Below are 27,321 nucleotides of genomic sequence, written 5' to 3'. Positions count from 1 at the left end.
TGAAGGCTGCAAGATTCGACTCCCAAAGGTAAACAGAACTTCAAACTTTGCAGTGGAACACTGTGTCCATGAGGAACAGAAAAAAAAAAGAAAAAAGAAAAAGAAAAAAAAAGAAAAAAAAAAGAGGAATAGAAGATAAGATAGTTTTGAACTAAGGTGCTATCAAGTGTCTTTTGTCCACACTACAATGGGAGGAATACTTGGAAGCAAGCCAGGTGCTCAAAGAAGACTGAAGGTTACCTATGCCAACTTCATGACTGTAATGTTAGGGCTTAAGAACCATGTCATATTCACCTGTAAATCTAGCATGTTAGTATTATGTTAGAAAAACTGGCATAAGTCACATTCTTGGGTCTCTCATCCAAGCAAACAATACTGATCCTCAGCAGTAACACTTACTACAATTGCTTTTGAAATATTCTTAAGAACTTGCCTACCTTGCCTTCCTTTGCTGGTGTTTCTTCCTTCACGCTGGGTATAATTTTAAATGTAATTGCTCCTTGAGACTGAGCCTAGTGAACATTTTAAAAGACAGTGCACAGAGAATTAAACTGTACGTTTCAAAGAAAATCTTAAAAGGAAAGAAAATTCAAATTAATTAAAATACTCAAAATATAGTGAATCTATCCTCTCCCAGACATGATCCATGGAGTTTGACAGCTTCACCATACAGAACTTTGAACTGCAAAAATTACAAGTACTCATTTAAAACCCGATGATTTATTTGTGTCACTTGGGGTTACAGATGGACTGTTAAAACCTGGAACCTGCATGTTTCAGAGGTTCCACTTCTGCACCGAAAGCAGGAGCAAATGCTACAGCTAAAATACACACATATTAGAAGCAACTGCTGGACTCCTGGCACAGTTTGGACATCCCTGAAAAATCCAACTAACATTTCATTTTTCAGAAAAAATCTGATAGAAAAATTCAAATAGGCTTGTGCCATATTTATCATATAAAACTATTGGGGGGATTTATTCTTTTGGCAAGTTAAAGAAACCAGAAAAAAAAAACATTTTTGAATAGACTACGTGTACTAAATGGAAAAAAAGTCCTCCGCTATAAATCTTAAAACAAGTTAGCCATCATCAACCACCTCATCCATTCATCTTTCCCTATATCCCACTTAAAGTGTGTCTGGCTGCATTTTACTTATTAACCACAATATATTCCCACTGCCTCAGTGACATTTTGCTATTGAAGGAAGTGCTAATCAGCTGGAGACTCTGCTACTATTGCATGCAGCTGACAAGTTTCATAAAACTCGCAGAGTGCAACAGACAGCCAACGATTTAAGCAAAATGGAAACAGGCCTGTCCACTACCAAGTGAGACATACTTCTGCCTGCATGTCTGCGATCCAAGAGCTCACTGTTTGACAAGCAGCAGCCAAGTTCTTATTTCACCAGCCATAGGACTGGAATCAATAATTCTGTTACTTTTGAAACAAGCTCTAAATAGCTTTTGATGTTTATATTGTACCTCAAGGAGGTAAATGGGGAAATTGTTCACACCTTTTCTAGTGCTATTGTGTTTCTAGAGATTTTTAAATATTAATTTTTGCAGGAAAATATGTTTCTGTAGGGAACACAAAACGATAAAGCCAGTATGAATATTGCTGGGTTAACACTTGAAATGAATCATCTTGGTAATTGAACCAAAACTGTAAGACAGCCATTCAATTCATCAGGACAGCAATGTATTTATGTATATAAAAATGACTATACCATGAATATAAAGAGCTGTCATGACCTAATCTGTTTCTTTGGTATAAAAATATTAAATATTTCTGGAAGAGTCTGAATTCTTAATTTGCAATAGGGATCTGTAAGTGACTAAACAGGCTGGCTTTACAGATTGTGTAGTTCAGAGAAGTATAAACATAATTATAGATATCATTCTATACAAATTAAGATATACTCTTAACATACCCAGTTAGTTTATTCTATCATGCACGTACATTATGAATTCATCTTCACATGAATTTAATGCATTAGAAACAAAAAAATTATAAGTTTGAATTCAACAAATCATTGTATATCTTAAAAACTGCAGAGGATACACTGAGGTCCGCAAGATGTTTACAGCCATGTGACCATCATTAACCCATTACAAGTCATTTGTAATTGCATAGATCTAATGTGTGGAAAATCATTTTTCTAAGAGAAAGGAAATAGAGGTTGGTAGGTGATGGTACTAGAAGAAAAAGCACTACTGCAAAATATACTTTTTTACTAAGAAACACATCAGAAATTTGTCTAATTACTTTTTTTAGACTCTCCCAAATTAATTTGAAAATGTTTCGTATTTACCAAAATGTGTATTATTTCTTCAGGTTTTTTATCATCTACAGGAATCCCATTGACTTCCCTCAGTTCATCACCAACGTGAATAAGACCTACAGAAGGAAAAGAGGGATTGTTAAATAGTATATGTTATGTCTAATACAAAAAGAGCTGTCAAAATTCAGCTTTTGTCTCCCTTGTCCATCTACTTTAACCTCTAACTTAAAAACAGGAATACACGGTGAACACAACTACAACTACTGTCCCCATAGATAAGTTTGAGATGGTTGGTTTACTCACCTTCCTTCCTTCCTCCCAAAAATCAGTACTCTATGACTTTTCCAGACTTTTATGCAGATGTTTGAAAAATGTCTGTGCCAAATCTCTTTCTACTCATACTACTTTCCTATTGCTACACAGCTGCAAGTACTGCAAAGATGACTTAAGTTATGAGCGCTAATTTGTGGTACAAATGCTTCCTAATTTAATGATATATATCTAGATTTACTCCACTATCCCACCTAAGTGTGAAACGCAGCTGTCTTAGATTGTCTTCAGTGAAAAGAGTCACGTTAAGAGTATAATTCAGGATCTCTTGCTTGAGTTCTTTCAGATTTTGAGCATCCCAAACTGAATAATGGGAGTCAAGGATGGGCTGCTATCTTGATAATGACCTGCAAACTCCAAATGTAGTAACATAGAATAATGTAGCCATCATGAGTTTCTCCATCTATAGGTATTATATTAGACTATCTCATCATTTCTGAGTGGATGTCTTTAACTGGAAACAAATTAGGATAAATCAAAAACCAGCCAAACTAACTAACAAAAAAAAAAAAAAAAAAGAAAAAACTCCTCTCTACCTGCTAACTCAAAAGACACGTCATTGCAAGTGAATTGGGGAAAAAAATTCAGCACGAATACTTTCTCCGGTATTGAAACATCACTTTGGAAAACTGCCCAAACTCCAAATATCTTTGTGGTACAGAAGTATTTCGTATGTACAAAATACTCCCATTTTATCACATCTTCTAAATTTTATAACTTGAATGGCTTGTACCAAGAAGCAACACCTTACCACTTCTATCTGCAGCTCCTCCACGCATTATCCTGGCCACCACAATAGCACCAGTATGTTCATCCCTTTTAATAGTAGCCCCCTTTAAAGAAAAAAAATGTTTCTTGGTTAGTCTTACCATAAATTTAAATCCCTACACTAAATATTTGCTACACAAAAATGAATAAAGTTGGCATAGCATTGATGTGTGAATAACCCAAAATGATACTTGCTCACGTAAAGAATATACAAGCTATGTTGCTCCGGTATGTTGCTCTATTGCCATCCTGTTAAAATGGGACGACTTTTCCATTCAGAAGTGACTTGGGCATTCTGTACATATACAGCGTTAAAAAAGCACGAATGGCACAAAAAGTTCACTTTTCAACTTAACGTTTGCTGTAGCATATGTTATTTGAGTCCATTGCTAAAAGTGTACTAAACTATTACTGAGAACTGGCAAATTGTTTCTGTGTTAAAAGGGGGGTAGGGGAGTGGGGATGTTACATACGATGGCTATGAAAGGTTTATCTGTAATTGTTGCACTTCACACTGAGAACTGCCCATGCACACGCTAATCCCTATTTTGCTTTACAGTGCCATCAATAAACCACAATTCAAGAAATCCCCCTGCGCTTCAGCTCTCACGTGGAACCCGAATACATGAGGGACAGCTCACAATGCAGAGGAGTGGGACATTGCCTGTTTTCATGTTACACAAATACAGCGCAAGACATTTAGGTAAAAATTGCAAAACGCAGTGAAATTTGACATTTGCAGTGAATAGCTGTCTAGAGGAGAAAATTGCCTTTGTAACCACAACTGTGAAGGTGTTCTGCAGAGAGGCACGAAGTGATGAGTAAGAACCAGGTAGTGGCAGGGACAAGGGAGAATCTAAGGAAAACCAGAGCCTCGAAGCACTGTTGAAGTTGCAGTGACATTTCTTTCAGGCAGACTGGGAGGCAATGAGGTGGGGAGAGGCTGGCCCTGCTCTGCAATCTCACTTGAAAATCTCATGATTAGACTTCTGTGCAGAAATAACAGAGTGCCATTACGAATCTACCAAACGCAGCATTAACCCCTCTAGCCTGGATCTCAGTATTAAGGTATGACCTTGCAGCAACGGCTGTAAATTTAAAGCTTATTATTAAAACCTGGAAAGTTGCATCTGTTTAAAAGTATAGAATATATGGGGTTTGGTTTTAATATAGCCATCAAAAAGAAAAAAGCATTAGGATGCTACAGCCAAATACAAACACAGGACACCTCCACTACATTGTCCACATAAAGCAGAGGCTCCCCCATTCATCGGGAAAAGAAGCCTTGAAAGGAAAGGCTCTAGGCCTTTTACTTAAATGTTGATACTGTTAAACTTCACTGGATGCATAATGCAAGCCGTGCCCAGCAGCTGGCCGCTGCCACCACCCAGCCACCGTGTCCCCTCATGCCAGTGTCTAGACATGGTTACTTCCCTTCTCCTTGTTTTTGGACAGACCCTGGAAAAAACTTGTGTGGAACTTGCAGTATGGACCAAGGCGACATCTAGAAGTGATGGCCCAGCTCGTGTCACAGTGGAGCAGTCACTTCACGCTTTAGGCAAGTACCACTACCTGTATATCGGCACAAAATGAACTCGCGGCACACATCAGCTGATTTGAAAAGTGTCCCAGTAAGTTTAAAAGGTAACTGGGAATTTTCACACAAAGCACAAAATCAAGCTAAAATTTACAGGAAAATTATTTAACCCAAGCAAGGTAACTGCCAATAACTTATTTATGACAATCTCAGCATGAGGCCCATAGGCAGCACTGTTCGAGTTTATGCATGCTGCTGTACCTGTGGCACACAAAGAAAAAAGAGGGTTCTTTAACCTCTCCTTCACTCCAAATTTAGAATACTTAAAAAGAAATCATCAAACACAAATGGATTTCTTCTTGAGCACTTGAAGAGTTGATTTTCTGAAAAAGCAGCTTCTCTTGTACTGTTGCCAGCCCTGCTTAAAGTATGAGGTATATATAATCTGGCAAGGATTTCTCCTTATGAGATGTTCAGCTCCAGTACTTTCAGTTACATGTGCAGTGCAGCTCCTCATTTAGAGCTTTAAAAATGGAAGAAGGTTAGGCTGGACCTTGAGAGCTGGAAAATATTTTCAGTGTTGCTAGCCAAAAGTGTAAGTTACCCTAAATGAGACATATACAGATGTAATAGCATAGCTCAGTTTAAAATACTTTTAAAGGGAAAAATAAGGAGTTTGGGAGCCATATGGTGATCAGACTGAGAAAATGTTTAAAGCTATACCATGCAAAAACACTAAAATACAAGCTCCTTTAGCAAGGCTCTTTCACCGTTTCTTTTTTTTTTTTTAATTACTTTTAATGTAGTAAAACTGGTTGGTAAGCACCACTCAGGGTTTCACTGACGTAAGCTTTATTAGTTCACCCATTTATCTGCTGGTTCCACAATACAAACGTTCTAAGCCTCCATTTTTTTTTAGGAAGAAAAAGACTAGCCTGTAAAATAAGCTACTAATAAGAGAGTCTGAAAGATCATTATATTTTTGCATACTTTTCTATTAAACAAAAACATATGCAGATGTTGAATGCAAATAACTACTTCAATAAGACTTATTTTAATTCATTTTTTATTGGAAATGCAAATACAAAGAGCAGCTACCTACCTTACATTGAACAGTTATTTAGAAGTTGATGCCCATGCACATGCAGACTACGCACACCAAGGCTTTCCGTACCCCCAGATTAACACCACTGATAACATAGTTGGTCAGTTTCATTCACTGACAAGAACCAAGCTACGGGGACTTAGAGGAAGTGGCACAGAGGAATAACTGGAGAATCTGCATTGGCAGAACATGTATGCAACTATTTTTAAACACCACAATTTGTTTCACCCAAGTTCAGCTATGGAAATCAGGTATCTAGTTCAAGCTAGGTGTCCAGGCTCCTCCTGCAGTTAATGAAAACAAATAGGCAGCTCCAGAGAATGAATCATCCTTTCTTTAAGACAGGCATCTTGAACAGATGGAATGGCTCATTCTGGAGCTGCCTATTTTTCTCCTGACTGTAGACACAGCACAGATCATTGCTTTCCAAATGACTAAATTTATGTGAAATGAACCTACGTGATGAAGAAGAAATCATCTGGACATGAAGAAGGATCCTGTTCAGAACAAAATCATGACAGCGCTAACAAACCAGGACTATCATTTCAAAGCTGGAAGCAGCGAGTGGCTAGTAGATGAACTCTGGATACCCCAGGTGCTGGGTATCAGAAATGTTAACCAGGAAAATGGCAATGACTGAAGAAGTCCTAGGGAAGTGGACTCTGAGTTTAAATAAAAACCCTCCAAGCTATGTGACAAAAAGACGAATTACAGTCAGGGGAATTTTGAACCATCTCTGGAAGGAAATGTCTCTTAATTCTCTCTATATAAGGTTCAGAGACATTCTAAATTACTTTGTTTAGGTAAAACCTCCTAACACATGATCTCACCTCACTTGAGCGAGAAGCTGTTAGAATGCCATTTGCTAATAAAGCATTAAGGAAAAAAAGAAAGAAGGGGAAAAAAAAAAAACTGTGGATGGATAAACCAAAAGTTTAAATCATCTCTTGCAAAAAAACTGGAGGAAAGTTCAGCAATGACTGTTGAACTGATGAAATCTGGCAAACAGAAGGCCCTCCCGCAAACCCAGTTTCCCTCTTGTGAGATGATTACTCCTGGGAACTCAGGCTTTGTTAATATGTGATTAACACCAGTGAGAGTTGCTTAACTCAGAGACAAGTATGAACAAATACAAGAGGAAATGTGGTGTAATTTTACATTAAAAAGGTCACTAGATACAATCTAAAAATTTAAGAGAGTGCGTAATTCACTTCACAGAGTACTGCTGAAAGTAATCCAAAGGAGATGTTCAAAGACAATAACTTCCAGGACTTGCAGCTGATGCAAAGCTAACTGCTTTGCAGAAGAGCAATCTCTGCTGCTTGCTTACTAACAGAGGAAGAGAAGGTATCAGAAGTGAAAGAAAGTTCAAAGAGCTGAGTATCTTCAAGTCAAGAAGACAGGCAATTTCCATCCCAGAAAAAATACTGTTTGGTACCTCCATTCTCAAGTTCATTAGAAACAATTCTGATGTATCTATGCAAGTGGAAGTCAGCCTTTATGACTGGTTCTTGTGGTTTAGCCCGAGCAGGCAGCTCAGGACCCCATGGCTGCTTGCTTACTCTCCCTAGGTGGGATGGGGGAGAGAATCGGAAAGGGAGAAGTGCGAGAACTCGTGGTTGAGACAAAGACAGCTCACCCGGTAAAGCAAAAGCCGCGCACACGAGCAGAGCAGAAGTGTGTGAGCACCACAATTTTCATCATAAATCCAAAACAGAGCATCATATAAGTCTCTATGAAGAAAGTTAACTCTATCCCAGCCAAAACCATGACACTGGAGTAGTGTGAATAGATGTGTTGAACAGAGACTCGTTGATCTGCACTCGGCCAAGAATATGCAAGACTTTAAAACAAGCTCTGAGGAGAAAGAAATTAAAAAGACATGGAAATAAACAGAAAATGAAATTTTAAATAGTTTAGTAAAATTAGGTCATGGTGTATCCTTTCTTTAGTAAAGCAACTTCAGGAAACCTAAACACAACAGTTCTAAAATACCTAGAAAAAAAACTGTCTTTCATGATTCTGCTGTGCCTACTCTGATAAGTGGCTACCTGGTAACTTATCTGAGTTACCACACATGTTTCTTCTCACTCATACTTAAGAAAATGATACTCTGGTGAAGACAAAAACACAAACAAGTTTGTTATGTATTGTGGTGATGGTGGCATAACAGTAAGTGACCATAAATCTGCCACAAAAAGTCAGTATGTGACATCAACATCAAAAATGTTAAAATGGAATGAAGGGGATTTACAGAAAACGAGGAGGACACTATACAGTGTTCTTGGAAGTTTTCTTGGAGAGCAAACAACACACAAACCAGAACTCACCATAAGTTCTTCTCCAACAAAAATAGAACAGAAAGATAGGCTGGGGACTTGAGACCACAGGCGCTCCTTTCCCATACAAATCATGTGCTGTCTTAGAAACACTGATCGAAGGGAAGCTTTAGAAGTCTTTGAGGCCAATCTCCTGCTCAGCACAGGACTACTGTGAAGGCAGATCAGGTCAGCCATTGACTTGGGACAGTTTGGAGACTCTACAATGTCTCTGGTGGGTCTCCTCCAGTGCTGTACTTTCCCACCTAATGATACATTTTTTTAAATTTTTTCTTCTTACATTTTTCTTAATTTTTCTTAATTCTCAATCTAAGCGTCCCAGAGCTGTATCTTCTGGCCACTGCCCCATGTTTTAGCATCTTTCACTGCTGAGAAGAGTTTGACTCTTTTGTCCTTGAAAGCTCCCCACTGTCAAGTAACCGTAGGCTCTCATATTCTCATTTCATACAATGTGTTCTGATTTGTTCACACCTTTCAGAATTAATACTCCTTCTGATACTAAATCTGAAAGCAAGTTTGTTTTCTTCCTCAAAGAATTTCTTAGATTTAAAAAAAAAAAAAGAGGAAAGCTAGAGGAAAGCTTGAAGCTATGATTTAAACATTTGGAAAAAAAAAAAGTTTAGTATGTTAAAACAAAGTGAAAACTTTCCATATAGTCAAACATTTCATTATGCCAATGGGCATCTACAGTCAGTCACTACTAAAAGTTATTTCTTGTTTATTGATGCCAGAAATCCATCAAGAGTGATGGTAAGACGTCTACTGAGAGACATGCTCTCCCTGTATGTCTAACAGAGGAATCACTTTCCTGATGTCATTTCAAGTGCAGAATCATTGCTTTCTCAAAGTTATTTTGCAGATATTTCTTCAGAATTACAATCCATTAAAATAAATACCCAGTATAGCATAAAACAAAGCTCTTACTGATTTGCAGGAGAAAAAGAACACAGGTAAATTTTATTCAAGATGACTCCCACTCTACAGCAAATAAAAATAACCAAATCAAGTAAAACATTTTAATATTCTTGTAATACAACCTAGGTTTAGTCCTTTCATTTTTCCAGATATCCCCATGAAGATATTAACTTTCTAGTATTCATAATCCAAAGTACAACAACAGACATCTTAAATTTGCCCAGATTTCAATTCAAGCATTTTAAAATATGTTTTTATGCTTTATTTTCAGTGTATCAAAAGGTCACATTTTTTTTACATGAATGCTCAGAGGCACAGTTCATAACAAAGGTCAAGATTTCTTTGGGGATTCATTCTCCCTCTCATTTTAAAACAAGTTCATGATGCAAATTCAAGATAAAAGATGAATATATTACATATATAAAAGCTCAGACTGGCCCACATATATAATGCTCAAACACCACGAATGAACAAATTCTTATAATTCATTTCACATACTTTACTAATAATAAATGGAAATGGAATACACAAGTGCATCACTGAATGTTATGAATAAACATGCACAATGCCTGTCTATTCACTTTTCTAATTAATTTTACCCATTTGTGTTTATAATCTGAACACTCCACACCCTGCACACAAAAACAAACACCCATAAAAACAAGTGACAGGAAGACTTACCAATGGTTCCCTGTTTTTGACAAGTCTGATTATTTTAACTGAATCTTCTTCCTCATCAATGTCATCAGGCATGGGGGGCAAGACAGGATCATAGTTCTTCTGAGCAACAGTATCATGCACAGAGAGCAAAGCCTGGAAATATTAACAGTCAGTAAATTATCTGGCATCTGAAAAGTTCATGAAAGACAAAGCAGACACTATTATACATAGCCTGACTCTACTAGCTCTACTAACATGATGCAGGTAGATTGAATAGAATTTTTGTATACAATTTGACAAAGCATTTGACTCTGTCTTGCATGATACCCTTGTCCCTGTATTGGAGAGACATGGATTTGATGGATGGATCACTTGGTGGGTAACGAATTGGCTGGATGGTCGCACTCAAAGAGTTGCGGTCAACAGCTCAATGTCCAAGTGGAGATCAGTAACCAGTGGTGCTCCCTCAGGGCTCAGTACTGGGACTGGCGCTGTTTAACATCTTTGTTGGTGACATCAGCAGTGGGATTGAGTGCATCCTCAGCGAGATTGCTGCTGACACCAAGCTGTGTGGTGTGGTCGACACACAGGAGGGAAGGGATGGCATCCAGTGGGCCTGTGCAAACCTCATGGGGTTCAACAAGGCCAAGCACAAGGTCCTGCATCTGGGCCAGGGCAACCCCAAGCATAAATACAGGCTGTATGGAGAACGGATTGAGGGCAGCCCTGAGGAGAAGGACCTGGGGGTGTTGATGGATGAGAAGCTCGACATGAGCCAGCAACGTGCGCTCGCAGCCCAGAAGCCAGCCGGATCCTGGGCTGCATCAAAAGCAGTGTGGCCAGCAGGGCGAGGGAGGGGATTCTCCTCCACTGTTCTGCTCTTGTAAGACCCCACCAGGAGCGCTGTATTCAGTTCTGGGGCCCCCAGCACCAAAAGGACATGGATGTATTAGAACAAGTCCAGAGGAGGGCTACGAGGACGATCAGAGGCCTGGGGCACTTCTCTTATGAAGAGCGGCTGAGGGAGCTGGGGTTGTTCAGCCCGGAGCAAAGAAGGCCCCAGGGAGACCTTACAGCGGCCTTCCAGTACCTAAAGGGGCCTACAGGAAAGCTGGGGAGGGACTCTTTGTCAGGGAGTGACAAAGAATTCCCTCCATAAAGTATGTATTTTCATGCACACAATGTGTGCACCTAAGTAAATTGTGGATACAGAACAGTGTCTTCATATATATGAAAATACTAAGTGCTTTATACACTAGCTTGAAATTACAAGAATAATGATCAGAAGAAAACCCAAGTCTCCAAAAGTAAGAACAACATTCTATTCCTCCAAGATAAAAGTTTCTTCAACAAACCAAGCAGTCCTATGAATCAAATAAGCAAAATAAGCATCTTGCAGTACCTCTGTTCAAGCATCAGGTGCATAACATTAAGCTGTTTCCCGACCATTCCCTTCAGAGGAACTCTGGAAGCTTGGTTCCTGGATCCCTTTCATACTAGCTCCCTTTCATACCAGCTCCAAATTATCCTAGGAATGTTTAATTTATTGTGGAATTCATGATTGAGATTGAGGAACGTATTGCTGAAACGATTTGGCTTACCAACCACCTGTCACATGTCTTGCCCCATTTCTTTCTCTTTGTAGTTTCTCCAGTTCAGGCATAGCTTGGCCAATCGATTTTTCAAAGAAAGGCCTTTCAAACTTTGTTGTGACAAAATGCTCAATCTTGAAAACAAAATAACTTATGGCCTGCAGAAACTCAAGTGTCTTGAAATTCAAAGGAAGTTGGAAAGCTTATTCTCCTAAGGCTCTAAGAAAATCTCCCCTATAGTCCAAAATTCACTGGATGAAATAATAAGAACAAAATAAATGAAAAATCTATTTCTAGATAAAGAACTCTTCAAGTTCTTTTCTATTTTGAAAAGTCTTCATGATCTGTAATACCTTTTAGACTGGTGAACAATGGTCAAGTAATGCATTCACCTCTGTGGTGGAAACTGCATTACAGCAGGAGTAACAGCAACAGCCGTGCTTTTTATTGTAGTTACTGCCTTCAGTTGCTTCTGTTTTCAAGTAGTTGCTCCTAAACACTTGAATATCTTACATTTTGATCTGACATTTTTGCCCAAAGAGTTAATATTACAAAACTCAGTCTGAAAAGCAGAAGTGATTTGCAAGCTGATAACCTTCCCTGCCATAAAGTGTTTTGCAAAAAGTTGAGATGTTTAGGATTAAGCAGAACACATCAACCTCGGTGACATGGATGGCATTAGAAGGTATCAGTTCAATGACTGCAATAATGTATCTATTATAACAATTACAACGATGATTAAGAAGAAACGCTTTAATAAAGAAGAATGCAAAATGGCCATATTTCTCTAATACTAGTTTACTTTCTACTTAAGTAGATAACGTTAGACTGAGTATACAAATAATCCAAAACCTTATGTTCTCAAGGATGATGCGAATGTTTTTAGAAAACACATGACACTTCTATTATGCTATTCCAGGATTTTTTTTTCCTTATTGAAGGAGACTGTAAACAACTGAAAGAATTTCCAGGCAATGCTACAAACTATCATGGCAAAAGCAGACAAGAAAGCACACACAGTAATCCTCAAACTCTGAAGTTTCAAGTTGAAGTCAGGTCTTCAGCAGAATAAACACAGAAGATCAGGTCTGCTTCATGAGAATTTGCTATTGTCTTGCTGATTTCTATTCATGTTGTACAATTTGATAAAAACATTTTAACATTATAACTAATTATTTCTGTTTTTCTTCCCAAGATACAGTTATCAGCTTGTACTATGCACCATCAATATCCACCAGCTCCCTCCCACCAAAGATTAGTTTTACTTCAGGTCTGAGCTAAAAACCTCAGGCTAGCAATTATGGTTCCTCCTGGAAATGTGTATTTTGAAGCCTTACACATGTAAAATCCAGGCAATCACACGTGGTCCTCTAAATATGTATGTGAAATATCAAAGATACACTAAAACAGAAGTAGTGTTTGCTTTTACTTTGAGCTACTTACAGTTAAGACTTCTGAAACTAGTATTCTGCAACTACATTTTTCCACATAAAGCTAGCGCACATTCACAGACTGGTTCAGCTTAATGAGGTTCTATATTGCAGTTTAAAATCAATCGGGCAGATAGAGAAAACAGATGAAACTAATCTAACGTACCATTTCCATAGTAAAAGGCAGCAACTTAAAACATATTCAAAAGAAACTACCCCGACAACGAAACTTGTGAAACAGCCTCCATCCAATACCAAACTGAGTGATGCCATCAGTGTTAATAAGACGCTTCCCTGCTACTACTGCCAGATCAGCCTTCTGGACACAGCATGCCGAAGAGCCCCGCAGCACCAGTATTAGAAAGCAATGCCAATCAGTGTCTGATGCAGTGATGCTTTCCTTCGTTCACAACTGGAACTTATCAGGCCCTTCCCTCCTCCTCCTGAAAAACACATTGAACCACTGTGTACTACAGTTTTCCCCAAACTCTACTATTATTTTATTTCAGAGCAAAGGTGCATGCTTGAAGTAAGCACACAAAGGCCAGAAGTTATGTGCTTTTTCTCAGTCGAGTTTCAAGAAGAGCTACTGTCATCCCAAACTTGTTCATGTTGTACGCTGAACATACAAAGCTTTCTTTCCTGCTCATGTTCATTGCTGCTTCTTTTAACAATATATCCAGTCTCCTCTATCCACTGTAGCTGCTCTTGAATAGTGTCAGCAGCAGAGACATTGCACAATGACTAATTTGCAAGCAAAATTTATAAAACTATTTTATTTCACTTAATGTTTCAACTAAAGATGATCGGTGTATGTCCTCAGGAGAACTTCCATACATTTCAAACACATGAAAAAATGACCATATTCACAGAGTAAAGGGCCATTTCTTCAGCAGCTTCTCAGTACTCTGCATTTAATAAAATGTATGCTTAGTCCAAAAAATTATGCATCAGACTAGACTATATATATAAAAGTTTGGAACTTTTTTTTTTAAGAGCAAACAAATTACAAGTGCCAAGAAATAAAACTTGGATTCTATCCTGAACAAGATTTACACAGAATAATGGTGTAGGGAATGCACAAGGCAAGGTAAAGCTGGTAATGTTCTCTTTTTGTACATAAGAAGTAATCAACCTACTGCATTTACACTCCATGATACTCATTTTTGCCTAGCACAAGAAACTTGCAAGACGTGCAGATGACATTTTTTTGTTTACGTTTTGTTTTTGTTTTGAAATACACAAATCTTCAGAACTATGCACATATGATGAGGGTCATGCATATTTAATCACCGCTGGAGAAAAAGATTTTATTTCAGCCCTAAGTTCTATGCTTATGATTCACTAATGTAAACAGGGTCCATATTTAGAACTTGAAAGAAGGTATGATTCAAACTCCTGCACTACCTAAATATAAATATTGATGTTCAGCTAAATTCTTAGACATGATCTAGCTGGAAATGAATACTTTCATCAGACCTCTGAAATGTCTAATAACTGGTGCTGTATTTTTCATATTAAAACTATCACTGGTCATTTCACAGTTTATAAATTGAAATTTTACACTATCAACTTACACAAAGAAAATCTGACTTTAAAAACATTCAAGGATCTTTTTCTTAAACGGTTCTGAAACTTCAAATGCTTTCTTAAATTGAGAATGTTATTAATGAAAACAGTTCTGTATTTTGAAAAACATGTATCATTTAACTACACTGAATACGTTTTTGCTCCTCTAAAACAATGACAAATTTCATATGATTTATGATTTTTTCTTCTGTTTATATTTTGAGAGCCATAAGAATAAAAATACCTCCAGTAACCCTGATTTTTGAACACAGCTCCTTATAAGCTTTAAAATTCTCACTATTAAAAAAAAAATTTAAATCTCTATTTAAACTCTACTTTTCAGAAATATTTTGCATGTGCAACTCCAGAAAAAACATTTTAGAAAACAGCAAGTTAAACAAAGATGGAAGACAAAGGACAAAGAAACAAAAGAACCCCTTTCTTTATCTACTAGAAAAACAGGAAGATTAGAAAATTAAGTATTTAATAATCAAGGTTTTAGAAATAAAGTTTGTGAGGACTCCAACTAACCTTCAGGAAAGCAACCAGCTGCAGCAGATTAAGACTTTGCCAATCCAGCTGCTCATTACCTTGCTTCTAGTGGAGATTGCTGTCCAGGCAGCAGAGTCAGCAAAACGCAACAGAACGGCCCGTGACTTGCTGTCAGTCCGCAGCTTGGATCACCGGCACAGGCCACATTTCCTGGCAGCTCAGTTTGATAGCCTGAGCTATATCAGGTGAAACAGACATTTTCCCACCTCTTTGCTTTGTTTTGGTGATAGTAACTTCCACCAAGGCTGGAGTGGAGAAGTACATAGGAGGAGAAGGGTAACTTCACCTGCAAGAACAGCGGTGTGCCCCTCAACTCACCAGGGCTCCTATGCTAGAAAGCTGCAGCCGTATCTAATTTTCCTTTGTGAAAGGTTACAGAAGAAATACAAAAAGATAAACTGAAAATATTGGTGGAAAAATTATTCAGCACTTGAAAGACTGATTTATGAGAGTAACTTGCGTAAAGTTAAAATCAAGTAAGTGAAGTCATCCAGAGATACCAAAGAAAAGCTGAAAGAGCTGGGAGGAGACTGAATCCACTGAAGGAGGCTGAAGGCAGCAGAATAAAACCAGCAGAAAGCCGAGGCACAATGGTGATGGCATACAGGCTCTGGGCACAAAAAAGCAATTAGATTACAGAACAGTTTAGAGAAGAAAGGAATAAAAATATGAAGTATTTAGAGTCAAGCTATACCTTCAAGAACAACTAACAAACAGCACTAAACTACCAGGAGGAAAGGGAGCTGCGAATTTAGCTAAGAGGAAGGGGAACACCTTTCTTCCTCTGCAGAACTGGTCTTCAAGCTTACTGTCACAAATATAGGCTGCACTGTGAATTGCTGCAGTGTAGGCACCTATGAATGCCATCCCCTAGCTCCACTCCCCAGCAAATGGGCAGCACGACAGCCGCTAGAAAAGGGCAGCGCAGGTAACCCCAGGCCTGACACAGGGCAAGGGCCACGGGAATCAGCGTGAGTGTGACGAGAGGGCACGGCCCAGCAGGCATCTGAGCTAACGGGCGAGAGCAGTTACCGCTGTAGAACTGAGCTCGGCTAAAACGTGAGGCATCACCTAGAAGCAAGCAATAAAACTACAGGTAGCAGAAACTTGCTAGTGCTGCTCAAGTGAACAGAGGATGGCTGGGATAACAATGAACTGGGTTTTCTCTGGCAGTAGAAGTAGTGTGAGTATGCAAGCTCCAGTAACCATGTCCCAGGCAGCAAAGGATTAAAATTCCTTCCAAAGGTGCGACAATTTAAGCAACTTTCCTGCAAGAATCTGAGACTTTCTACTCTGAATAAAATTCCCCAAGTTAAATACACATAGTAAATGATGTTGAAGAAATCGGTTAACTTCCAAAGAAATGAACATCCTTTACCTTTGCTGCTGAAAATCACTTACACTATTCAATCAACGTAAGCAAAAAAAACTTTGACAGTGACAGTAAGAAAACTGAAATAAAGTCCTTTAATTTAAGTATGATTTTCAATTTGTAACCAGGAAACCAATGGATGTATTAATTCATGGGGAGAAAAAATCATGGTTAATTTACTTCTTTCTTCTTTCAAATGTTGTATTTTCCTATATGTCCTCTATAAATGGCCCAGAAATGATACAGTGTCTGAGAAGACAGCAGTTAGGTATGCACAAAAGGGAAGAAATATTCCATGCGTGTGGCTGTCCCATCTGTACTTACAACAGGGTTGCCCCACAGTTCAAGCTTGTCCCGCTGGCAATTGAATCCCTTTCTCTTCCAATTTGACCAATCCTGGGTCACAGGAGTGACTCAAAACATGTAAAACACATCCCATACATATGTGGTTTTGTGTTCTTAGTATCTACTAAATATTAATGTTCTTAGCACAGCAACTTCTCGGTTGGATCAATAGTAAGTACATATTACTTTTTCCTTTTTACTATGGAGGACTTTATTCCTGACTATACGAACTTCCTTTCACACAAGGGTAATTTCCTTGCCTGAAAATGCAGTTTCTTGATTTCAGATTCACCAGTCTGAACTGATGGGTTTACCTGCAGCTGGTAGCCAGACAGCAACAGCCAGCAGAAAACTCAACTTTCTGCATCTTCAGACTCCCGTTTCCTTTCGCTCATTGTTTGGAGCCCCTGGAGACGTTTCCAAAGTTGAACTATCTCAGCGCTCACAGAAGCATGCAGCCTGCCCGTGTCATCTGGTAAAGGTGTTAATATTCTTCCAGATGACAGCCCTATGTTTTTCCTCAACTGTGGATCACAGTAGAATAACCTCGATTTTAAACCAATGCTGAAGAATCTGAACAAAGTCTTTTACATTCACAACGTGATTCGTGTAGCTAAACTGTTCTTGACTGTTTTTGAAATAGGGCTTGGTAAAGCCCTATTTAAGTAACTTCCAAGAGCACAAAATACATGGTTTGCAGACTGGAAAATGCTTACACATCAGCACCTGTCCAGCATCTTGGCAATCCTTGATGTGTTCTTTTTTTTGAAGAAGTGGTAGCATCCTGACAATACTGAAACAATGGGTGAACAATTGACTGATGGGTCAGGCTCAAAGGGGTATACAGGGTTACATCAGGCTCATAAGGGTATTGGGGTTACATCAGGCTGGCAGCCAGTCGTTAGCGGGGTTCCTCAGGGCTCCATTTTGGGGCCAGTTCTCTTCAGTATTTTCATAAATGATCTGAAGGCAGGACTCGAATGTATACCAAGTAAGTTTGCAGATGACACTAAATTAGGAGGAGCTGTTGACTCCCTCCAGGGCAGAGAGGCCTTGCAGAGAGATCTTGACAAATTAGAGGGCTGGGCGATCTCCAGCCTCATGAAATTTAACGAGAGCAAGTGCCGGATTCTGCACCTGGCAAGGGGCAACCCCGGCTGTACACAGACTGGGGGCGAGAGGCTGGAGAGCAGCCCCGCGGAAAGGGGCCTGGGGGCTCTGGGGGAGGCCGGCTGGCCACGAGCCAGCGGTGGGCCCTGGCAGCCAGGAGGGCCAGCCGTGCCCTGGGGTGCGCCAGGCACAGCTCACTGGTTGAGGGAAGGGATTGTCCCACTCAGCTTCAGTTATGTGGCCAACATTTAGGTGCTGTAGGTGAATGTTATAGGTCCACGTATGCCGTTCAGAAATCTTACATGAGTTAGAGAAGGTTATTTCACGTGGTAATGTCTTTATATGTAGCCAAAGAATTTCTTTGATCTGCATTTCTTTTTTTTTTTTTTTTATTTTCTCCTGCCAACCTGCCTGGCTTTACTTTTGTTTATTTTATCTATTACTTTGTTTATTATACACTGGCTGCTAGTGAGCATTTTAATTTCTGTACATCTAAGACGATTGTGACACAGGCTGTCCATTTGACACCAGCTCAGTTACCACGTGAGATGGAAATAAGAGCCTTTCCAGCATAATCTGATGATTATTACTTAAATATATTTATGCAGCATCTTTTCATCTCCTTTATATCATTTTATATCTATGTTTTTGATATGTCGTATATTGTTATATGTATGCTCTGCCAGCTCGTAACAATTTATGAGTATGCCACAACTGCTTTCTAATTTTCTCTGGCTGTCAGGTGTGAAAAATCAAGGCTTTTCTTGCTGTTTTTAAAAGGACTATTTTGCTATTAACTTTGATTTTACTTCTTCCATTACAGTAGCAAAATAATTCCAGAAATAAAGACAGCAACATATTTTCCAAGAGCTCCCCACTCAAAAAAAGTTTCCTACAAAAAACTCCTTTAAATTATGGCTGCAAGTGGCAATAGAGATAGCAATTCGAGTTCTAAAACTGAAGAACTAAGTATAGAACCTATTGTTCCTCTAACAAGGTTGCCAAAATATGAGGGAGGGCTTCCCCAAATGGCAGCCTGTTGCATATGGTAAAAAATAATTTAAGAAATCTGTTGAATAACCCACCTTTTCACTCAGTCACAGCTTACATGCCTATCAGAGAGCATTAAAAACATTGTATTTAGCAGATGTTAACAATACCCTTAAAATTTCACTTCCTTTCTCCACCAAATCATAGCCACTCCTCCCTTCAAAACAGCAGTGTTCAACCTCTAGCAGAATACAGGCACCAGGACTCAGAGAACGAAGACTAATTTTCAAAACACATATAAGATTAGCCTTCGTTCTGTCTCTCCAAACAAACAATGGGGACATTTAAGCTGAGCGCATGGAGTCACCTCTGTCTCCTTGCTCTCCTTCTTTCTCCTTGGTGATCTCTTTTGCAAGTAAAGGAAGGAAAAACTTTGTAGAAGAATCTCATTCACTTCTTAATGAAGTCTCCCCAGCGCTGTCTGCTGTCCTTCTCCCCCAGCTTCATGGTTGGTGTGCTCAGGATATCTGCAGGCTATGCTCAGGACATCTGTGGGCTATCCACCAATCAGTGTTACCACACCACCAGTGCTTTGTTCCCTGCTTATTGAAAATTTCCACATATTACTTAGGTGGAAAATAAGTATTTCTCTCTCACTGCTGGTTTTTGACAGCATACCATCCAAAATTAAGCATGTACTTGCTGATTTACTTAGGCCTCTGATTTTGAAAACGAGCATTAGGTAACTTCCCAGTTGACATACAAAGAACATCATGCTCCAGCTCACCATATTAATAAAGTTAAACTAGTTTTATAGAAAATCTTTCAATGTAAGAGCACAAATCCTGTAACCAGTCCTATCAGCAAACCTCAGAGAGCACTGACAAATAAAGAGTTATAAATCGTGGACAATTATGCTTTCTAAACACATACTGTAGTCTGCGTTACCATACGTGACCATGAATGTTTCATAAAGAGGAGAACAGTCTCTCAGGACATGAGCAAAAATAGAAAACATTGGTTCAGTCGGGAAGACGAATCTCAAAAGGAACAGAGCCAAAAGGTCCTCCAAGTTCTTGGGATGCACTAACAGCACAAATGGAGCTCAGATGTTAACTGACCTGAAATTTGTGTTTGGCTTTTCCAGATGCAAAACCTGAACAGTTGTAGGCAAATTCCAACAATTTCCAGCGGAAAATGTTGACTTTGCAGAAACCACATATTTCAATGAAAAATCCCTGATGGAAAATCCTCAGCAAGTCTAATTGCAAAGGAAATGGCGGAAAGAGGACAAGGTTTACGTTAAGATTTTTTTAATTACATGTTACAAGAAATGTTTCATAAAATTTTCAAAGAAAAAGCAGTTTTTGGTTTATATTATTATAACCCAATATTTTCTTTGAGTACTTTGTATGTTAAAGTTCTTGTAGAAAAATGCCTACTGCTTCCTGCATAGTAAATTATATTGTCAATTTTTGCCGGTAACTGTAAGGCAGCTTCATAAAGCTCTGCTGATAAAGGCTTAAAATGATTATTTTTTTTAACAGAACAAGTAGGACTTTGATCCGAGCAGTCTATTAGGACACTGTGCAAATCCAATAAGCCCCAGATGGCACAGGTGATGGTATCAGCAGTTTATCAAATAAAGGCTAGAGTTTTACAAACTTCTCAGAAAATATAAGAAAAACAGAACAGGATAAGACAATTAGAAGAGTATGCTTCAAGCTAAAAGAAGCACTTTTTCTTCTTTTTTTTTTAAAAAAAAAAAAGAAACCTAAACAAATACAAGGAACAGTTATGTGAAGAATACAAACTGCCCTGGTTTCACCGTCTGCAGCTTTAGTTTTGTTTAACTCCTGCTTATATACTGAAGGAAAGCCAAGGAGGTACTTATTAGATGAAAATGTTTACAAACACAAATTGTTTATGCTTTGTGAAATTGGAATTCAAATACATTTCAAATAAATTGCAAATAAAACAGCAAGTGTAAATCCTATATACAGTTTTCTGGCATATGTATCTTTGTCATTTCAAGGCAATTTAAAAAAAATGAAAACAACTTAGTTTTAAGAATCTGTATTTTCTCTGAGCAACATATTGAAGTTGTCCATGGACAAATTAATCTGAAAACATTCCCAGTCATACAAGAGTGGTTTTCCCTTTACTCTGCAAGTTATCTTGAGAATACTTCCAAAATTCTATTCATTCTACGGTAATAAAAGACAAGCCAAGAAAAATACTTAAAGAATGTCCACTGCTTGTTCCATGCACAGCTACAGGTACAGCTCCCGAAGTGTTCCAAATAATTTACATTCTCTTGTACCATGATGCATTGAAGTGATTCACAGTCGTGCCTTGTGTCCCTGTTTATGTACCTGCTTCATGTTTCAAACTAGCAGCTGGCAATCCTTTCAGTGCACATAAACAGAAGATAAACTCTGCTGAAATAGGCAGAACCACCACTGGCATTCTTTGGAGGTTAAAAAAGTTTAATTTCCTCCAGGTCACAAGCGGTATAAACATCCTTCAAAACAGTTTTAGCACTGTGGCAAAGGCTTTTAAAATAATTATTGTTCTGCTTAGTATACCAGTGACCACAAAGGACATATTTTATATGAATTTAAAACACACTAAATTTACCATAACAGGGACTTCAAATGATAAATTTCTCATTTTAATACGTAATGATTAGGAATGTAACTGCCTTTGTAAACAAAAAGTTAAGAGCAAGTAAGATATGAATGATATATCTGGAGTCTGGGTCAAAGTGAATATAATTGGGATAAAATTGTTCAATGGGCTAAAGGATGGTCCATTCTTTTTATAGTTTTTATAGCTTTTTAGTTTACAGCCACAACAAAAAAGTACCTAAAATGTTCATTCCTATAGTTGATTGCTTTGGTTTTTCAGGTTTCAAGTAATTTTAAAAAATAAATAACAATTATGCTCTTGTGCTATGGCAGTGTTCCAAAAAGAACACAGCCTTTTCCAGTTTGTTAGAAAATGAATTGAGAGCTACTATTCATGAAAGCTTTTTAATTAAAAGTGGAAGAGAATTTGAAAGCTTTAAAATGTTATATGGAATATGCAAATTAAACCAATGCTGCTTTTTGTTTCCTACTTAGTAGGATATTGATTTCTGTGTATAAAGGGCACTAACATAAAAAAGTCACTGTAAAGATTTTGGAGCAAAGAACAAGACAAACATCTACACTGATGTAAAATAGCCTGTAAATATATCAGAAATCTAGGAATATTGGAACTTACTAAATTATTCATTATTCAGTTTAAATGCAAATACTTATTAAGGGATTTTCTCCCTCTGTATCACAGCTGATGCAAAATCAGCTCTTAACAGAGAAAGTACATTTTCAAAAGCTTTACAAGTATCTGTGCAAATTCGCCTTCCGTGTTCAAATTATTATTTGAATGTATCTTTAAAAAATTGTAGAGATTTTTCTGGAGAGAAAAAAAAAAAAAGGTGCTCACATTTTTCCTACTTCCTTCTAAAAATCACAGCAAATTTTGTTGGTAAATAATACTGTTCTAGGGTTATTTCTGTTTTAGTATGTCATTAAAAACTGCAGAATGTATACTGAAAAAGATGCAAATATTTACAACAGAAATAATATAAGAAAAAATATTGTCAATATTGTCTACATAGTAGGTTAGAACTGTAGGCAGAGTTAAGGTCTAAGTCATGACAATGACATTTCCTTGACATCTGAAGAGAAGACCTTAGGAACTACCTTACACTGAGAAATACAATCTTAGGAATTTTGTTCACTTCAGGTTTCCCAAAGTGTACATACAAAACAGTTGCATACATAATAGTGAGGCAGTTCTCAACAGTCTCAACAGTCAATGCTTAACACACTCACCTCAACTCCTCTTTCCAGAGTCCAGAACATGTAGTCTTGTTTAAATGACAGAAAGACACCATCCATATTTTAAACTCACCTTTGGTTAAAAAGTATACTGGATCAAAAACCTACCATTACTCTTTAAAAAAATCATTTAATTTTACTGTTAGTGAATAAATAGATTAGAGCATAGGTTAATTCAGCCAGCTGTAAGCTCAAGAAAACAAATATCCGTCCTAGCAGAATACTGCATGACATGCCTGCCAAGTGCTCATTGAAAAACCTTCATCTTCCTAGTCTCTTCCGTCAAGCTACATGGCTCCTTTCCTCTTCTACTAATCTGATCTCTTTTCTAATGCTTCCTGAACTCATTCACTCTTAGTCTGATCATCTTTCATATTTACTAAATCTGCTTTCTTACAGTATCTGTGGGGTTCTGCCACATGACTGACACAGCAACTCCATTGCCCACTTTCGCTCCCATCTGCTGACACATAAGACCGTTTTGCTAACTTGATTGTGACAAGCCCATTAAAGTCTGGAATTAAATTCCCTTTTAGAATATACCTTGTGTTAGCATCTTGAATCTCAGTCTTCCAATTCATATATTCCAAGCATTTTAATCCTATATATATTCCAATATTTTCATTCCAATTTATTCAATTGCATAACAATGAAAAATATAATATTCTGTATCTACTTATTTCACCTAATTTTTCCTCCAAAATGAGTGCTTTCAGACAACAGCAATACTTCATAAAAAAGCCAAATTACTCTATTAACACGTCTTTCTCAATTGCACTGGTAGCTACTTGATACATTATCATTTTTAAACTTTCTGACATAACTTTCACAATTCTGTACAACTCCCCTCTTCACATGCATTCTGTTTCTTATCACATAAATTCCTTCAATCTCTCCAAATTATAAACTATTAAAGCTGAGAATATTTACCTCTTTATCCTATTATTCATATTTTATAAAAGAACACATAGGAGCATCTTCCCTTAAATCAGAAAGATCATTTTCTCATGTATAACCTCGCTATATATTTTAGTTTTCATGTTACAGAAAATATAGAAAGAAGAAAATTAAGCCTTCTTGAAGAGACGTGTTTAGGGTTATGTCAAACTTCATGTGTGATGTATTTACAGCTCACAATGAGTAACTTTATTGTTGTCGTTAGAAGAGCATGCTAAGGGACACTTGTTCCTTACATGAAAAACAGTATGATACCAAAGTTCCTCACTGTGCTTTATTCAACCATGTATAAAATCATGTAACTTCGATGTAAATGCCCTGTCCATCAACAAAACTGGAACGTAAAACACAAATCTTGAAAATATAAACCATCTTTTAAATGCTTCCTTCATAAAATAAGCAAGGTAAGCTTGAAGGAGGATGAAAAATAATCTAATTCATAGTTACATGTCAGGAATTATGAAAGTCTTAAAAAGTCATTCCAGGAACAGAGAAGAAAGCCAGGAGCAGGTTGCAGTCTTCCACTTCCAGCCAGAAGCAGGAATTACCACCTTTAAACACAGCTCATCACCCTAATTTATACAGAATGAAAGCTTACAGAGAGCAACACAGTCCCGTTCCCTGGAGGTTATGACAAACACACCCTCCTCCCCAGTGTTTATAATGAAAGTGGTGGGTAGCTGTTTGGCATAACACCACACAGACTAATACGCAATTAATCTAAAGCACCAGCTCCTGGGTTGAACAAATGGAAAGGATGAAAAGAAGCCCTAACACAGTCAAAATAAAGGCCAGGAGGCAGGATCTGCGCTCAGCAAGCTTTGTACTGCAGCCACGGGTGCTTCAAGGCCTCGGCTGCCTTGTGAGACCCACGGAAGAGAGGAGAAGTGCAGGGGCTGCTGTGGCACAGAGACCGCCGAGCACGCGTCACTGAAACACACCAAGGGTCTGTGAGTGCCGCTGTTACACTGCCTGCTAAAACAGACAGCAGTGGAAGACAGAAATTTCACTGTGTCGGAAATCTGAAATGTTTATCAAGACCTCCAAGCAGATCCGAGCCCAGTGTGCCCACATTTCAAACCGCCCCAAGATGTCCCTGCGGAGGCCCAAAGATGGGGCCCTGTGCGGCACGGCATGCAGGCCGGCCTGGGCGGCCCAGGGCTGTCTGCAGGGAATTTACTCTGCCTACAGCTGACCTGCTAGGCTTATCTTTAAGGTGTATGCTTTACTGAAACTGAATAAAAACACACAAATAAAACCCCAGTAATCCCCGCATACTGCACAGCTATAAGGAACACAAGTGCAGCAATGTAAGTTTCAATACAGCCACTTCTACTCAGTTATCGTCATTCTAGCTTCCACAAGTTAAACTCTTTTTAGCAATTTTTTAACAACCAGCTCAGTAGATCTGTTATAGCTGCATACACACACATTTCGTACCAGTTATCTTCCTCAACTGATTTGATTGCACGTTTGGGGTTATGACACACAAGGGCTGAAGATATGCATTGCTGTATTTATGATTTCTGAATGAGAGATAATGAGAATGAGAGGTACATTTCTGGACTGGAAACACTGCATTCAACTCAATTTATGGTCAAAGGTATGGAAATACTGTTCCACTTGTTAGCCATAGCAAGGTAAAGCATGCCTACTGAATGTAAACTGTAAGTCTTTACTACCCATTGGAATTTAAAAACAATAGACATTGCTGGCATGTGTCCACAGGACTCTGCAATTGTATTTTAAATCTGTAACACAAATGCAGTATCTTACACACAGATAAACAAATCCACTTGATTTCTTCCCGGAGCTAAATGCTCTGCTCTAAATTCAGTGTTCTGTTTTAATCAGGTGAGATAAAACACAACCATTGTTATTTCATATAATCATGGTAAAGGATGTCACAAGAAAAAACACACAGTGTAGCTGGACATTGCATCCAGTTTTTAAAAGACCAGCAATACCCAATTTGTTTGTTCGTTTGTTTTTCCCAAAAGAAAATGCATTCAAAAAAACCTTGGAATAACTTTTAGGACATTTTGAAAATCTCAGGTCTGATAAATGTAAATGTCTCAGAAAAGTTATTTTCTTATTTAAAACATTTTGTTATGGATGAAAACCATGAAACAATAAAAACTTTACGCACACAATAAGAACTTTACAAATCAGATGCAAACACTCAGAAATATATTCAACAAAACAGTATTGTAACCCAAAAGGAGAATATGTAAATATTAATCTAAATCATACAGTTGCTAGAAACCTCTCCCAGTCTTTTTCTGCATGTTAACCAAACCTGTGAAGTTCCAGTCACCTTTCTAGACCTGTCCCTTTACACAACCTAAAGTCTGGAAGCAGTGATGTAGTGTAGTAAACTAATCCTAGCCGTTCCACACCATGCCATGAACGTGTTACAACAGAGCTGGAAGAAAGTGGAAGCGCTCCTGCTGGCTCCAGCTAGCACTGTAGTTACAAGCCAGGTCAGGAGAGGAAAGTTTCCCCTGCAGAGTAAAACACAGCCAGCTTAAGTCAATCCCAAATTAAGCCATACAATTTTTCAGATAAAGCCTACCCAGCATCATTGGAAAACACGCATCAGTTATCCCAAGTGATTTCAGATGTGTGGAAAAGAGTTGTTCTAGACATCATTTTGCCCCAGGAATCTAGATGGGAAGAAACAAACCCTCTCCAGGCATCAGCATGGAGTGAAGGGCTAGAAAATCTTCTGCAATATACCGCATAAGCTCAGATACAACTGAACAAACTCGAGAGAATCTCACATCAGCAACTGGAAAAACTGAGTCCCAACTCCTTTGTTCATTTCCCTTCCTGCCCAAGAGAGAACAGGGGAAAGCATCTAAACCTAAAGCCTGTGACTCCATCCATACTTGCATGTGCACAACATGATGGAGAGAGCAGTGATGTTCACCATCTCTCCCAGTAATGCTTGCCAGGAGATGGTGGATGGAGAGAATAATGGATGGGAGAAATATCAGGCATACTGTCAGTTCTTTCCCCTAACACGCATAAACACTTTCAAGCCATGCAGGACAGGGAAACCCGTGGCTTGTGCTGGCTGAGCCAGTCTGACCATGCCAAAGGGCTTGGTACCCTACAGCTGGCCACTTCCTCCTCCTGTAGCCAAGAAACATATTCACTAGGTTACTGCACTTGTTCAAGCACATTAACTATAGCGAGGATAAGACACTTCTCCACCTAAAATCCCACTAAGATTACTACATTGCATTTAACAACTTAAACGTAGCAGTGAGATTGAGAGAGAGACAGAGAGACAGCAAATCAGTGAGGAAATGAGAGAGCTCAAGTGAGAGTGAGGGGGGCGAGACAGAAAGGGGAGGAGAGAGGGATACTGAAAAAGAGAGAGAAAGGGAGAAGGAGAGGGAGAAACGCAGTAGTAGCAAATTAGCTGTCTTCAGACTCAAGCTTCAAAAGTGTGACACTCATGAACAGTCACTAAGGAAATACCTGCAGTGACACTTACAATCTCTGCAATTTAATGCACTGACTTTTTCTCTTGTATTAAGCTATTGCCACTGCTTACCCCTTCAGAGAAAA

The 27,321-nt window shown here is 38.4% G+C and overlaps 1 protein-coding gene across 11 annotated transcripts in view; it reads right to left on the bottom strand.

Moving 5' to 3' along the window:
• Positions 1 to 27,321, bottom strand: part of MPP7 (MAGUK p55 scaffold protein 7) — a 152,488-nt gene that overhangs the window by 33,512 nt on the left and 91,655 nt on the right. For all 11 annotated transcript variants that reach the window (XM_080583312.1, XM_080583321.1, XM_080583322.1 and 8 more), the window contains 4 exons: positions 9,960 to 10,091; positions 3,366 to 3,447; positions 2,315 to 2,400; positions 438 to 512 (listed from right to left, as the gene is read on the bottom strand). In XM_080583312.1, coding sequence (XP_080439438.1) covers positions 438 to 512; positions 2,315 to 2,400; positions 3,366 to 3,447; positions 9,960 to 10,091 — 375 coding nt within the window. The remainder of the gene's footprint in view (positions 1 to 437; positions 513 to 2,314; positions 2,401 to 3,365; positions 3,448 to 9,959; positions 10,092 to 27,321) is intronic.

This window comes from Anser brachyrhynchus (assembly GCF_964034855.1).
Source record: "Anser brachyrhynchus genome assembly, chromosome: 2".
NCBI classification, from domain to species: Eukaryota; Metazoa; Chordata; class Aves; order Anseriformes; family Anatidae; genus Anser; species Anser brachyrhynchus.
The sequence above is the reverse complement of the archived record's forward strand: the minus strand, read 5'-3'. Positions and strand labels throughout refer to the sequence as shown.